At 43.7% G+C, this 14,792-nt stretch overlaps 1 protein-coding gene across 9 annotated transcripts in view; it reads right to left on the bottom strand.

Moving 5' to 3' along the window:
- Positions 1 to 14,792, bottom strand: part of MCOLN2 (mucolipin TRP cation channel 2) — a 59,886-nt gene that overhangs the window by 23,736 nt on the left and 21,358 nt on the right. For 5 of the 9 annotated variants that reach the window (XR_014807897.1, XR_002345107.2, XR_014807898.1 and 2 more), the window contains exons 3-7: positions 12,368 to 12,541; positions 9,072 to 9,225; positions 1,806 to 1,890; positions 836 to 932; positions 365 to 464 (exon numbers count right to left, since the gene is read on the bottom strand). Coding sequence is in view for 4 of the 9 variants with exons in the window: in XM_013988837.3 (XP_013844291.1) it covers positions 365 to 464; positions 836 to 932; positions 1,806 to 1,890; positions 9,072 to 9,225; positions 12,368 to 12,541 (610 nt within the window). In the remaining 5 variants the exon portion in view is untranslated. Of the gene's footprint in view, positions 1 to 364; positions 465 to 835; positions 933 to 1,805; positions 1,891 to 9,071; positions 9,226 to 9,532; positions 9,745 to 12,367; positions 12,542 to 14,792 lie in introns of those variants that run through there. The other 4 variants (XR_014807900.1, XM_084964576.1, XR_014807899.1 and 1 more) reach the window with 2 other exon arrangements.

Below are 14,792 nucleotides of genomic sequence, written 5' to 3'. Positions count from 1 at the left end.
GGTAAGTGCTATAATTACCCTCCTTTGCAGAGAAAGACACTGAGACATAGAGAGGTTAAGTAATTTGTCCAAAATCACAAGCACAGGAAACAGACCCCCAAACCCAAACCTAGGCAGTCTGGCTCCAGAAACAGCTCCTAACCACCAGGCCACACCCACCTCTCCCAGGAGGTCTGTAATTAACATTTGCCCAACTGAACAAAAATGCAAAGCTTTGGGATACACCAGATAGAAGTGGAGCTCAAAATGTGGTTTTCTGGAGCTCTCCCTTCTTAGTATCATCCAGATAAACACCCTCCAATCCCAAAATATGGTATTAAAAACCATCCATAACCCACAATGGGCAAGCAAATAACATACTTACTAGATCCAGATATATTCAAGTCTTTACATTCTTCAATGTTAGCGTCACTGTTAAAATAGATTTTGATTTTGCCACTGTGAGCTTTGTTGTCAAAGGTAATCTGGAGACACAAACGTAGGAAGAGGTTATAGCCCAACAGAAAGTAGGACTTGCTAGACCAATTCTGCTTAAAATATTAATGGCATCCAAACAATGTGCTGATCCAAAAAGAATTCAGAAGAAAAGGTCCTCCTCACGTTCATCCTTCACAGCATCCTGTTGTTAATGAAAAAATATGGTCCAAAAGGTGAAGGTAAGACATTCTACTAACTCCACATTCGGAGTCAGAGAAATCCTAAAGCAGAACAGCCAACCACTGTTTGAAACACTTCTGTGTCACACACATCTGTAGGCTGATGTGCTTTCTACTCTGCACCTTCAGAAGAAGTCGAGAAAAATGATAAAAAGTGGCTTAGTAAAAGAGACACTTGCCATATTCTGAAAGACGTAGCAGTCTGGTAACTCCCGGGAATAAATTGTCTGTAGGTCGATGCCTTTGAGTTGAAAGGAGATTTCAATCTGTAAGAGCCTGATAAAAAATGTTACAAGGTATCCTCTGTCACCTTCTCCCTATCTTACTCTCCTTTCCCCACCCCTGACTCTTGGGAAATGACAATTAAAAACAAACTTCTCTTTTTTAGTTTGATTTTAAAAGGTATTTTTTAATATTCCTTTTCTAATATTTCACTGTTAATATACAGAAATGCAACTTATTTTTTTCTTTTCTTTTTAGGGCCATGCCTGTGGCATATGGAAGTTCCCAGGCTAAGGGTCAAATGGGAGCTGCAGCTGCCAGCCTATACCATAGCGACAGCAATGTAGAATCCAAGTCACATCTGCAACCTATACCACAGCTCATGGAAATGCCAGATTCTTAACCCTCCGAGCAAGGCCAAGGATCAAACCCACAGCTTCATGGATACTAGTTGGATTCGTAATCGGCTGAGCCATAATGGGAACACTGAAACTGGTTTCTGAATGTTAATCTTGTATCCTGCTACTTTGCTGAATTTGTTTATCAGATTGAATAGTTTTTGTGTGGAGTCCCTAAGGTTTTCTATACAGAAGTGTCATGTCATCTGCATATGGTGACAATTTTACCTCTTCCCTTGAAACACAGACACAGAGAACAGACTTGTGGTTGACAAGGGGAGGAGAAGGGAGTGGGATGATCTGGGGGTTAGGGGTTAGTAGATGCAAACTATTACATTTTAGAATGAATAAGCAATGAGGTCCTACTGCACAGCAGAGGGAGCTATATTGTCTCTTAGGATAGACCATGATAGAAAATAACATTAAAAAAGAATATGACTGAGTCACTTTGCTGTACAGCAGAAATTGGTGCAACATTGTAAATCAACTATACTTTAATTTAAAAAAATTAAAAAAAAAAAAGCCTTACCGATAAAATTCTAGTTTGAAGAATGATGAGTTTTTCCAGTCCTGAGGGTTGTTGGAGAGTGCCTGGAGGCCTAGGTGGATGCAATCTAGGGTCATGAAAGAACCACAGTGACTGTTGAGGCAAGAATCAGATGCTAAACCAGTGGGCTGAAGTGTGATGAGAAGCAGGGAACTCACCAAGCTCCAAAGAAACCCCCAAAGAATTGGTACTAATTACAACAGGAAGAGCAGTAACCTTACAGCAGGGAGCCTGGCAGATACCACCCCAGCCGAGTCATCAAAGTGAACACCACCAGGAATGAAATGCAGAGACATCACGTCCCATCCTGAGATAATGAACCATTTGTGCGGTATTCCTGCCCCAGCTGCAGAACTTCAGTCTAGTCCGAAGAAGCAGAAAAACCCACGTGAAGAGCATTCTATTCTTGAAAAATGTCAAGGTCTGGGAGTATCTACTGTGGCTCTGCAGAGACAAACACAACTAGTATCCGTGAGGATGTGGGTGCGATCCCTGGCCCCTCTCACTGGGTTGAGGATCCAGTGTTGCCGTGAGCTGTGGTGTAGGTCACAGACTCAGCTTGGATGTGGCTGTGGCTGGCATCTATAGCTCTGATTCTACCCCTAGCCTGGGAACTTCCATGTACCACAGGTGCAGCTCCTAAAAAAGCAAAAAAAAAAAAAAAGAAAGAAAAATGTCAAGGTCATTGAAAAAAAAAAAAAAAAAAAGCCAAGAACTACTTTGCTCCAGATTATAAGAGATTAATGATACATGACAACTAAATTTAACATGTGATCCTGGACCAGGAAGGGTGGGGCATGGCTTTGGCTGTGAAGAACTTTAGGGCAATTGATGAACTGAGGACAGGCCTGGTGGATTACAGCGCTGTATCCATGTTAACTCACGCTGTAGAGCACTGCACAGCGCTCTGAGGAGGTTGTTCTTGAGATGCACACTGGTGGATGTTCTCGAGATGCACATTTAGAGGTGGAGACCTTGTCTCAGCACCTTATTCTCATATATTGCAGGAGAAATTTTTATATAGAGGAAGAATGCTAAAGCAAATGTGGTAAAACGTTGGCACTTGGGAAAGTCAGATGGAGGAGATACAAGGACATCATTGTGTTGTTTGGTGACTTTTCCCTCTAGTCTTATATGTCTTCGAAATTAAAAAAATAATAAAGAGGAAGGAAAGGAACTTAGGTCATGTTCAAATAAAAACATATGAGCTGTAAACTAGAAAAGGAGGATTCCAAGAGCCTCACATAAAAATTACTCTCATTATTGTGTAGACTAACACCTTAGCAGGAAACGGATGAGGTCTGGCGAGAGTGAACACCTTTCGTGGTCATCACCCAGCGCTGACAGCAGAACTGGTGTGGACCAGCCAGGCTGACTCTCGCCTGGGCTGTGGCTGCCCCTCTAGGCTGCCTTGGAAATGGGGAGTCAGGGCTGCTGCAGTGCCCGACTTTCAGTGGGTACCTGAGAAGCTGAGTGGGGCCACCGCTGGGACTCTGAGAGTCCCCTCCCACAATATGACTCTCTGCTTATCCCCTCAGCTATATAAGGCCCTCAAGATCAAGGACACAGCTGTTGTGTGCTGTGAAACACATACTGCCTAGCATATGGGACACTCAAAATTTGGAGGACCCGCTTACGCTTTATGAAAACCAGGCATGTGGAGCCAAAAACAAGGACACGGAGCTGAATAGACACAGTTCAGCAGCCACAATATTTAAGAAAGGCAGGTATCAGAGGAGTACCTCCTGTGTTTGGCAAATGGACCACTGGTGTCAAGAAACAATTTGATGTTGCTTTCCCTGACTAGGTCTTGGTTCATACAGTGTGGGCAGTTAATCAAAAGAAACTTGTTTTTTGGAGTTCCTATTGTGGCGCAGCAGAAACGAATCCAACTAGTACCCATGAGGATGTGGGTTTGATCCCTTGCCTTGCTCAGTGGGTGGGGGATCTGGCATTGCTGCGAGCTGTAGTGTAGTCACAGACACGGTTCGGATTTGGCGTGGCTGTGGCTGTGGCCGGCAGCTGTGGCTCTGCTTCAACCCCTAGCCTGGGAACCATCTGCCACAGATGTGGCCCTAAAAAGAAAAAAAGAAAAAGAAAAGAAAGAAACTTGTTTTTTAGAGGAAAAGACTGAGGATGATAAAAATAGCAAAACATACAGGCACTGTGCCCAGGACATTATATATTCTCTCATTGAATGCATTATCCTGCTTAACACCCAAAGCAACCTTGGGAAACAGACCTTGCTGCCATTTTACAGATGGACACACCACAGCACAGAGAGGTCAAGAAGGTCGCACAGCTAGCTGGTGGCCAATCAGAATTCAAATCCACATGGGCTTAGTTCCAGAGCCTGAGGTCTTCGCCAGCACAGTCGGTGAGGCTGAGCCTCTGAGCACCTATTTCAGGAGCGCAAAAGACCCAGGTTCCCTACCTGACTCATTCATCTCTGATTCACTCTCTTACTCAATAAATCTATGCTGAAGGCTTTCAGGGGCCAGGCCCTGTACCAGGCACCGAAGGGAGAGCAGTGAACGAGACAGGCAAGGTCTGTATGGAGCTCATCACTGTAGTAGGGGAGATAAACCGAGTGAAAAATACACACAAGACGTTTTCACCGTGTGCACAGCGTTTCAGAGACAGAGTGAAGTGATGGGGCATGACTGAGTGGGAGTGGGCTGGCCCTACCTTTGGAGAACTGGTGGGGAGGGGCCCTGAGGTGCTGAGGATTTTTGAACTGACACCTGAGAGAGGAAAAAGACCTAGATGAGCAGAGATCTGGGGGCAGGTGTGTGTGGGGGTTATCCGGGCAGGGACAGAAGTGGACACTAAATCCCAGGCAAGGAAGAGCTTGACTTGTTTGACAAACAGCAAGGATTCAGGGACAGGGAAGTGGGGGTGGGTATGAGGGTCTTGGAGAGGCAGGTGGGTGACCAGTCCCCTATAGAGACTTGTGGGTTTTATTCTAAATCAAATGGGAAACCACTCATTGTTTTTCAGCCAGGAAGTGATAGGACCCAATTAACCCAATTTTAAAAAAATATCATTCTAGTTGCTGAGAGGCAGGGCAAGGGATGGAGACCAGTCTAGGCCAGGGTGGCAGCAGCTTGGACCACAGAGGTGACAATGGAAAGGAGGAAACCTATTTAGGTTTGGAGTTTGAGCAGTTGGGAATATTGTAGCATGATGTGAAAATATTGGTATCATTTTCTGAAACGGAAAAGAGTAAGAAAGAAACAGCTGGTGTGGGGGGAGGGGGAGGTTTGAGAAGTTGTGTTTTGCATACATCAGGTTTGAAAGCCCTGTTAGAGTCAGAGAGGGGTTGTCCAGTAGACAACTGAGTGGAGTGGGGAGGAACTGAGCTCAGCCATGGGAATCTGGGTGCAGAGAGAAGGGATGTGGCTTCTCAAACTAAAAGAGGTGAACCCCGGTGCTGCAGGAGGCCCTGACTGTGGCCACTCCAGCAAATGCAATAACAACCCTCAGAGACAAGGGAGGCTGGATTCAATATGTTCTTAAAGCAACAGGAAAAATGATGATACGGTTATAAGGATTCACACTAAGAACAGGTGGAAAGGAGAACATAAGAAATTCAAAATCTCTGTTACAGAAAATGAAACACTATATTAGAATGATATCTATCTAAATGTTGTAAAGATAATTTTTAACAGGATTTATAACAGCCCCCCTTCCACCCAGTGAAGCTGAATGCAAAACTGTTGTGGGTCTAGAGGCAGGGACAGAGAGAATGGCCATCATCCAAAAGTCTACAAACAATAAGCGCTGGAGAGGGTGTGGAGAAAAAGGAACCCCATTACACTGTTGGTGGGATTGTAAATTGGTGCAACCACCGTGGAAAGCAGTATGGAGATTCCTCAGAACTACCATTTGATCTAGCAAACCCACTCCTGGGCATCTATCCAGAGAAAACCACGACTCGCAAAGACACATGTACTTCGATGTTCATTGCAGCACTCTTTTCAATAGCCAAGACATGAAAACAACCTAAATGTCCATCAACAGAGGAGTGGATCAAGAAGGTGTGGTACATATACACAATGGAATATTACTCAGCCATTAAAAATGAAATACCAGCATTTTTTGCAACATGGATGGACCTAGAAACTATCATGCTAAGTGAAGTCAGCCATACAATGAGACACCAACATCAAATGCTTTCACTGACATGTGGAATCTGAAAAAAGGACAGACTGAACTTCTTTGCAGAATAGATGCTGACTCACAGACCTTGAAAAATTTATGGTCTCCTGAGGAGACTATTGGGGAGGGTGGGGGGATGTGCTTGGGCTGTGGGATAGAAATCCTGTGAAATCAGATTGTTATGATCATTATACAACTAGAGATGTGATAAATTTATTTGAGTAATAAAAAAAATGTCTACAAACAGTAAGTTCTAGAGAGGGTGTGGAGAAAAAGTAACTCTCTTACACTGTTGGTGGGAATGTAAATTGGTGCAACCGCTGTAGGAAACAGTATGGAGATTCCTCAGAAAACTAAAAATACAACTACCATTTCATCCAGCAATCCCACTCCTGGGCATCTATCCAGAGAAAACCATGACTCGAAAAGACACATGTAGGAGTATCCATCATGGCTCAGCGGTTAACGAATCTGACTAGGAACCATGAGATTGTGGGTTCAGTCCCTGGCCTTGCTCAGTGGGTTAAAGATCTGGCATTGCCATCAGCTGTGGCGTTGGTTGCAGATGCGGCTCAGATCCAGCATTGCTGTGGCCCTGGTGTAGGCCAGCGGCAACAGCTCCGATTCGACCCCTAGCCTGGGCACCTCCATATGCCGCAGAAGCAGCCTTAGGAATGGCAAAAGGACAAAAAAAAAAAAAAAGACACATGTATTCCAATGTTCACTGCAGCACTATATGCAATAGCAAAGACATGGAAACAATCTAAATGTCCATTGACAGAGGAGTGGATCAAGAAGATGTGGTATGTATACACAATGGACTATTACTCAGACATTAAAAGGAAAGAAATAACAGAATTTGCAGCAACATGGATGGACCTAGAAATTATCATGCTAAGTGAAGTCAGTCAGACAATGAGACACCAACATCAAATGCTTTCACTTACACGTGGAATCTAAAAAAAGGACACAATGAACTTCTTTGCAGAACAGATACTGGCTACAGACTTTGAAAAACTTATGGTTTCCAAATGAGACAGGTTGGGGGGTGGGGGGATGCACTGAGGGTTTGGGATGGAAATGCTGCAAAATTTGGTTGTGATGATTGCTGTACACCTATAAATGTAATAAAATTCATTAGGTAATTTAAAAAATCTAATATCATGTATTTTAAGAATATTTGCTCCCTTAGAATAGATACACCAAAATTTTTCTTTGATGAGTTATATTTTAATCTAATAAGTAGTCTCCCTTAAAATAAAGCCAAATTAATAACCAACTTCTCTCCATTTGGTTAAAAATATCCCATATGATAGAAAGGAAGTGACTGAGGACACCACTGTCCAATCAACGGTTAGGGATCGACCTGCTTTCTGCACATCTATCCCATCAAGCTTTGGCCACATTTCTTTAATCGATTTTCCAAGAAAAATCAATTGAGGAAGACAACCTATGGATCACTGGAAAGCAGTCATATGATTCATCCAATGAAGTCTCTCTTTTTTTCTTGGCCCCAGCAGGAGGCAGCTTGGTGTAAGATCTCAGTTCCCAGACCAGGGATTGAATCCAGGGCTGAAATGGTGAAAGCGCTGAGTCCTAACCACCAGGGACCAGCCAAGTCTCACATTTTTAGGAGGACAAGTGACCAGAGGCTCACTTGAAGCAAAGGATCGCTGGACAAACTGTGAGTTCCATGTACCCAGCTCTCCCATCACAGTTACAGGAACTTCCCACAAAGGGGCGCAAGCAGACAGCTCAGGAGAAAGAGGGTGAAAACTGGAGCAGCCCCTGCAGACTGACTACCGAACAGATCTCAGGATAGAAAAGCCTTCAGGGCAAGACAAGGGACATTTCAAGACTGCTGGCCACAGAACCAAGCCACTGACATCTAGATTGGTATCTGGAAGCAACCTGGGAGCCCTGACAATACTTCTTTATGGGCTGTTTCCTTTACAGTCAAAAGGTTGGGACACATTTACTCATACACAGGGAGCCTGTGGAAACAGAATTAGAACCTTTGTTTTACTGGGAGATTCCTCTATTGTTTCACCAAGGCACCCTAAAATCGGGTTATAGGAAAAATGATCAGATGAACTCTGATGCTCTCTCTCTGATAAAACCACTCTAAATTTACTGTTATTAGGACACTTATTCCTGACCTGCTAGTTACTGGAGGACTGATTAATCTCTGCAACCCTAGTACATAAAACGGGGAGTGCCTTAGGCATGGTCATTGTACACCAGAGGGTTGCAGAATGGATGACAAAACCTCCAGAGCCTCAAGTCAAATACTTTGCATTTGTGAGCAGTATGCTTTTAAGTTCTTAACAGAATGTCACAAAACAATTCTACTTGATTAGATGTTAACTTTTTGTCGAAAAATCTCTAAGCAGAGAAGATTTACTAATCACAATTCACCTTTGAGGAGTATTAATGTATTTAACAAATGATAAAAGCAAGAATACCAAGCATTTTAACCTGCACGATTTCATTTTTTTCAAAAACCCTAATCGCCCCCTCGTGGAGGGCAAAACTTAACAGACAGGAAACACCTGTGTGTTTGTGTTTACCCCACAACCAACCTTCTTTTTTTCTTCTTCTTTTTTTTTTTTTCTTTTGTCTTTTTAGGGCCGTATCCACGGCATATGGAGGTTCCCGGTCTAGGGGTCAAATCGGGAGCTGTAGCCGCCTGCCTATGCCACAGCCACGCCAGCTCCTAGTTGTGCCTACACCACAGCTCACGGCAATGCCGGATCCTTAACCCAAGGATCGAGGTCAGGGATTGAACCCGCAACCCCATGGTTCCTAGTCGGATCTGTTTCTGCTGCGCCACCATGGGAACTCCACAACCAACCTTCTTGAGTTGCACCAAAGAGATCGGCAAATGCTCCTGGTCCTATCACAGCAGACCTGCAGTTTCCTGAGCCAAAGCCCTTTGCAGGCAAATGTAAAAGCCTCAGTCAACTGGGTTAGCTGTCACAAAAGCAAAGTTGTTCCAATGGGTTGCCAGTGCCCGAGGGCGTTTTTTTTCCTCTTACCACAGAAGATGGTGAAGTCATACAATGAATCAAATGGTCACTGCATTACCTATTTCAACGTCGCTGTCAATATTCAGTGTCTCATTAGAAGGAAACATGGTCCCTTTCTTGTAATGTTGCTTGCAGACTTTTAAGCCAATTCTGCTGTCTTCTTTTTCTCCATAACCAAGGGTCCCCAGAGATAAGTTCCCTAGACGATGATACTATGAAAAATAGTTAAAAACACTTATGAGCTTAAAGAGTTTCATCAGAAGTTACAGCATATGGAATATACTTTTAGCTGTTTTTTATTGTTTGTATCATACCCCTCGAGAGAACTCCCCACCATAAAATACCACAAGGTCATTTTCTCTGGTTGAGCAGAAACATCCTGACTCACAATTTACAAAGCTAAACATGCAGGCAGCAGCTCCCACCTACTCAGAGCCAAAGCCAAGGTCCCGCCTAACTCTGACCTCACAGCCCTCTGCTGTTCCTTGGCTCCCCCCACCCCCGCCCCCCGTGCCCCACCGAGAGCCACACTGTCCTCCTGGCAGTTCCTGGAGCTCCTGGGCATTCTCCTGCCAGGGGCCCTTGCTGTTCTCCCTGCCTAGAAGCCCAGGTTGTCTATCTTCCGGGTTCACTCCTTCAGGCCTTGACTCAAATATGACCACTTCTGTGAGGCCTTTTCTTACCACTCAGTGAAAATGGCAAACATCCGCCTCCAGTGCACAGGCACCACCAGGCACTCCCAGTCTCCTCCCTTGCTTTATTCCAGTTATCATTTTCCAACATACCACTGAGGACCCAAGCCATCCACACCCACTGCTTACATACCTTGACTTTACCAGCAGCCTATCTGCACCACCAGGGCTCTGCAGGCCCCTATCTTCATTAATATGACTTTATTATTCCAGGAAACTTTTGCCCAGGAACATAAAAGTTACAAACAACTGTACTTGTATGTTTATTCCAGAAATATCCAAAAACTTCATTTCCCCAGATGATCAGTTTGAAGATTCATTCTAATAACTCCCAAGACTCTTTGAACATCCCTCCCCAATACTTACTTTGCTATGTCCACAAATCCTAAACTATTATGGGATGATCTTTACCCAATTCTTATCAAGCTCCCCCCACATTGAAAGACCTGCCTTGGAGTTTCCATCCTGGCTCAGTGGTAATGAATCCAAACAGTATCCATGAGAATGCAGGTTCGATCCCTGGCCTCACTCAGTGAGTTAAGGATCCAGTGTAGGTCACAGACACGGCTTGTATTCTGCATTGCTGTGGCTGTGGTGTAGGCCAGCAGCTATAGCTCTGATTCGACTCTGAGCCCGGGAACGTCCATATGCCTTGGGTGCAGCCCTAAAAACAACAACAACAAATTCAGAAAGACCTTCCTTAAACCAGACTTCAAAAATCTCAACCTGGACTTTGCGCTCTTCACCCTGCTGAATGGTAAGGGGAACATCTCCCCTACCACTGTTAGCAGTGAGCTCGGTTTTGCTTATCAACATGGTTTTTTTTTGTGGTGTTTCCAGAGTCAGCATTCAGTACTGCATATTTCACTTCTTTTCATTTGACTGGCTCTCCCCTCCAGAATTAAGTTCTATAAGGACAGAGGTTTTGTCTGTTTTATCCATACTACTTCCCTGATGTCTAGAACAGTACCTGATACATACTAGGTAGCCAAATGTTTATTGAAGGAATGAATGAATGAATGAATAAACAAGAATGAGTAAGAATTTCTTTCCCGGGAGTTCCCGTCGTGGCGCAGTGGTTAACGAATCCGACTAGGAACCATGAGGTTGCGGGTTCAGACCTTGGCCTTGCTCAGTGGGTTAACAATCCGGCATGGCTGTGAGCTGTGGTGTGGGTTGCAGACGCGGCTCGGATCCCGCGTTTCTGTGGCTCTGGCGTAGGCCGGTGGCTACAGCTCCGATTCAACCCCTAGCCTGGGAACCTCCATATGCCGTGGGAGCGGCCCCAAAGAAATAGCAAAAAGACAAAAAAAAAAAAAAAAAAAAAAAAAAAGAAAAGAATTTCTTTCCCTTAAGTACGTTTCTTCAAGCCTACCAATCTAGTTTCTCTATACTGCTTAGATACAAATATATCATATCCTATTCCATATCCTTGAGATTCAGTCAGGGTTATTAAAGATAAGGTATTAAAATTGAGATCCTAGAATCTTAGATTTGGTTTCATTCATCAAAACTTCTGAGATTATAAGTCTATTTTTAGCTATTTGGCTCTTTGATCTGGGGTAATCTCCCAATAGTAGTTGGTGGGAATGGATAAATACAAATTTATTTATTTATTTATTTATTTATTTATTTATTACTTTTTAGGGCCGCACCCATGGCATATGGAGGTTCCCAGGCTAGGGGTCCAATCAGAGTTACAGCTGCCGGCCTACACCACAGCCACAGCAACGCAGGATCGGAGCCATGTCTGCAACCCACACCACAGCTCACAGCAACACTGGATCCTTAACCCAGTGAGTGAGGCCAGGGATCGACCCACAACCTCATGGTTCCTAGTCGGACTTGTTTCCACTTCGCCACGATGGGAACTCCGATAAATACAAATATAAATCTTAAAGAAGGCGTTCCTGTTGTGGCTCATTGGGTTAAGAACCTGACGTAGTGTCTGCGAGGACATGGGTTCGATCTTGATCTCAATCAGTGGGTTAAAGATCTGGCATTTCTATGAGCTGTGGTGTAGGTCACAGATGTGGCTCAGATCCAGTGTGGCTGTGGCTGTGGTGTAGGCCAGCAGCTGAAGCTCTGATTCCACCCCTAGCCTGGGAACTTCCATATGCCGCAGGTACAGCCAATAAAAGACAATATAAAATAAATAAATCTTAAAGAAAAACCTTAAATAGGCAAAATTTATTGTATGGAAATGTAGCTGTAGAAATAGCAATAAACATTTTTTGGCAGACTATGACAAATTTAAATCAGAATATGTTATATGAAGTTCCCGTCGTGGCGCAGTGGTTAACGAGTCCGACTAGGAACCATGAGGTTGCGGGTTCGGTCCCTGCCCTTGCTCAGTGGGTTAACAATCCGGCGTTGCCATGAGCTGTGGTGTAGGTTGCAGACGCGGCTCGGATCCTGCGTTGCTGTGGCTCTGGCGTAGGCTGGTGGCTACAGCTCCGATTCAACCCCTAGCCTGGGAACCTCCATATGCCGCGGGAGCGGCCCAAGAAATAGCAACAACAACAACAACAAAAGACAAAAAGACAAAAGACAAAAGACAGAAAAAAAAAAAAAGAATATGTTATATGTATAATTTTTTTGCTAAGACGAGATGACATCAATATGTTCTTAAGGTATAGGAAATTCACAACAAAATACTTGCCTGATTAATAGCAAAAAAGATGCTCTCGTAGGTGTCCTCTTGAGTAAATACACTGCAACTATAGTCATCTTCATCTGTGCCGGAATAGCCTCTCAAAAACAAATGTTTAAAAGCAACAATGTTTTCTTCTTTGAAAGCAACCACCAGCTGGTTACTTAAACCAAAACGAACAAGCTAGGAAAGAAAATCATATTGAAGTATATGAATTTTACATTTATCAGGGGAGGCAACTGCCTTCTTACCAGCATCAACCCTCACCTAATAAACATCCGCAAGAAAAAAAAATCTCACTGCTTTTGTTTTTACTAATCACGTCAATGTCAAAATACATGAATTCGGAGTTCCTGTTGTGGCTCAGCAGTAATGAACCCGACTACTATCCACGAGGATGTGGGTTCGATCCCTGGCCTTGCTCAGTGGGTTAAGGATCTGGCGTTGCCGTGAGCTGTGGTGTAGGCCGTAGTTGCAGCTTGGAGCCCGAGTTGCTGTGGCTGTGGTGTAGGCTAGCAGCTACAACTGTGATTTGACACCCAGCCTGGGAACTTCCATATGCCATGGGTGTGGCCCTAAAAAGACCAAAAAAAAAAACCCCACAAACAAACCAAAAAACAACAACAAAAAAAAAACCCAAAACAAACAAAAAAACCCCCCAAAAATTCTTTCCCTCTAGAGTAGCCTCATCAAGCTACATCAGCAATTCAAAATAGCATAAAATTAGAAGAAATGACTACTCCCAATGACTAATAACCTCACTGTCCTTTAATCACAAAGAAGGAGAAGAGGAATCCAAATCAGCTAAGTCTGAATCTGTTTTCCTTATACATGGATTTCAAATTAATTGTTTTCAAAGTTGATGTACATTTGACCCTTGAATGATATGGGAGTTAATCCGAATATAATTTAATTTTTAAATTTTAATTTTATTTACTTTTTTGGCAGCCACAGCAGGCTAGGGGTAGAATCAGAGCTGCACCTACCAGCCTATGCCACAGCCACTGCAACACTGGATCTGAGCCACCTCTGCAAACTTTGCTACAGCTTACTGCCACACCAGATTCCTAACCTACTGAGTGAGGCCAGGGATGGAACCCACATCTTCACAGAGACTTTGGGTCCTTAACCTGCTGAGCCACAGTGGGAACTCCCTGAGTATAATTTATAGTCTGCCCTGCAAATTCAAGGATTTTACCAACCATAGATTATGTAGCACTGTGGTATTTACTACTGAAATATATCCATGTATAAGTAAACCTGCATAGTTCAATCCTGCTATGTTCAAGGGTCAACTGTACTTAGTAAACCACTAATTCATGTGCTTCACCCTTTGGCAGTTAAATCTAAATCATTTAACATTTAGAAATTATAGGTATTTTGGGGGGAGATCCTGTTGTGGCGCCTCGGAAACGAATCCAACTAGTAGCCATGGGATGTGGGTATGATCCCTGGCCTCACTCAGTGAGTTAAGGATTTGGCATTGCCATGAGCCATGGTGTAGGTCACAGAAACAGCTGGGATCCTGCATTGCTGTGGCTCTGGTGTAGGTCGGCTGCTATAGCTCTGATTCAACCCCTAGCCTGGGAACTTTCATGTGTCACGGGTGCAGCCCTAAAAAGAAGAAAAAAAAAAAGGAATTATAAGTATTCTTAAAATCATAACTACATTTTTCCTGCGGCTTTTTAAGGATGTTTTTGAAAAGTGGCCTATGCAATACTTACTCCAGCGAAGAGGTAATCATCATCAAAAGAATTTAATTCCTATGGCTCTGCAAGAACTCATACAAGATCTACACGTAAGAGTTCCTGCCTTCAAGATCTACAGCATCAAAGCACCACAAAGAAAAACAGGCTCGCTCTACATAGATGATGTCACACCCAATCATTGTCACCAAGCACCCACCTTCTCGTGAGAAAACTGCTACTTCTTCCCTCTTTTTACTGTGTCCTGGCATGAGATTAGGTGCAAGGGCTCTCGTTACCAGGATTGAATGTATTCTTTCTGCCCTAGACTTTTCTTCTTGGAAGCCAATAAGTAGTGGAAATTAGCAGGCATTAAATGTTTACCCTCCAAATCCAGGAAATCACCTCCCCCCACAAACAGCCTCTCTGTTGCTCCACACACATTCAAATGCACACTCTCTCACACACACTCTTCACACTCATATCCACTGTCTCACACACTCTCTCTCACATGTACTCCCTCACATGTGCTCTGCTCTCTTTCACACACACACACACTCACACACATATGCACATGCAGAGGTAGAAATCAAACCTTTATAAGCCCTATCCCCATCTGTCCACTGATTTTATCTTCTCATCTGCTTTATAAGACAATGAGGTTCCACAAAATGTGCCCCAAATCTTTACTCTGCCAAGTCACCAAAACAATTTGGGATTCTGCTGTCATGCATGAAATCAGCAAGTTC

Source organism: Sus scrofa, chromosome 6, assembly GCF_054392235.1.
Source record: "Sus scrofa isolate SSC_HxYL_T2T_F1_AM1 chromosome 6, Sscrofa_HxYL_maternal_Yorkshire_Landrace_v2.0, whole genome shotgun sequence".
In the NCBI taxonomy this organism is placed as follows: Eukaryota; Metazoa; Chordata; class Mammalia; order Artiodactyla; family Suidae; genus Sus; species Sus scrofa.
The sequence above is the reverse complement of the archived record's forward strand: the minus strand, read 5'-3'. Positions and strand labels throughout refer to the sequence as shown.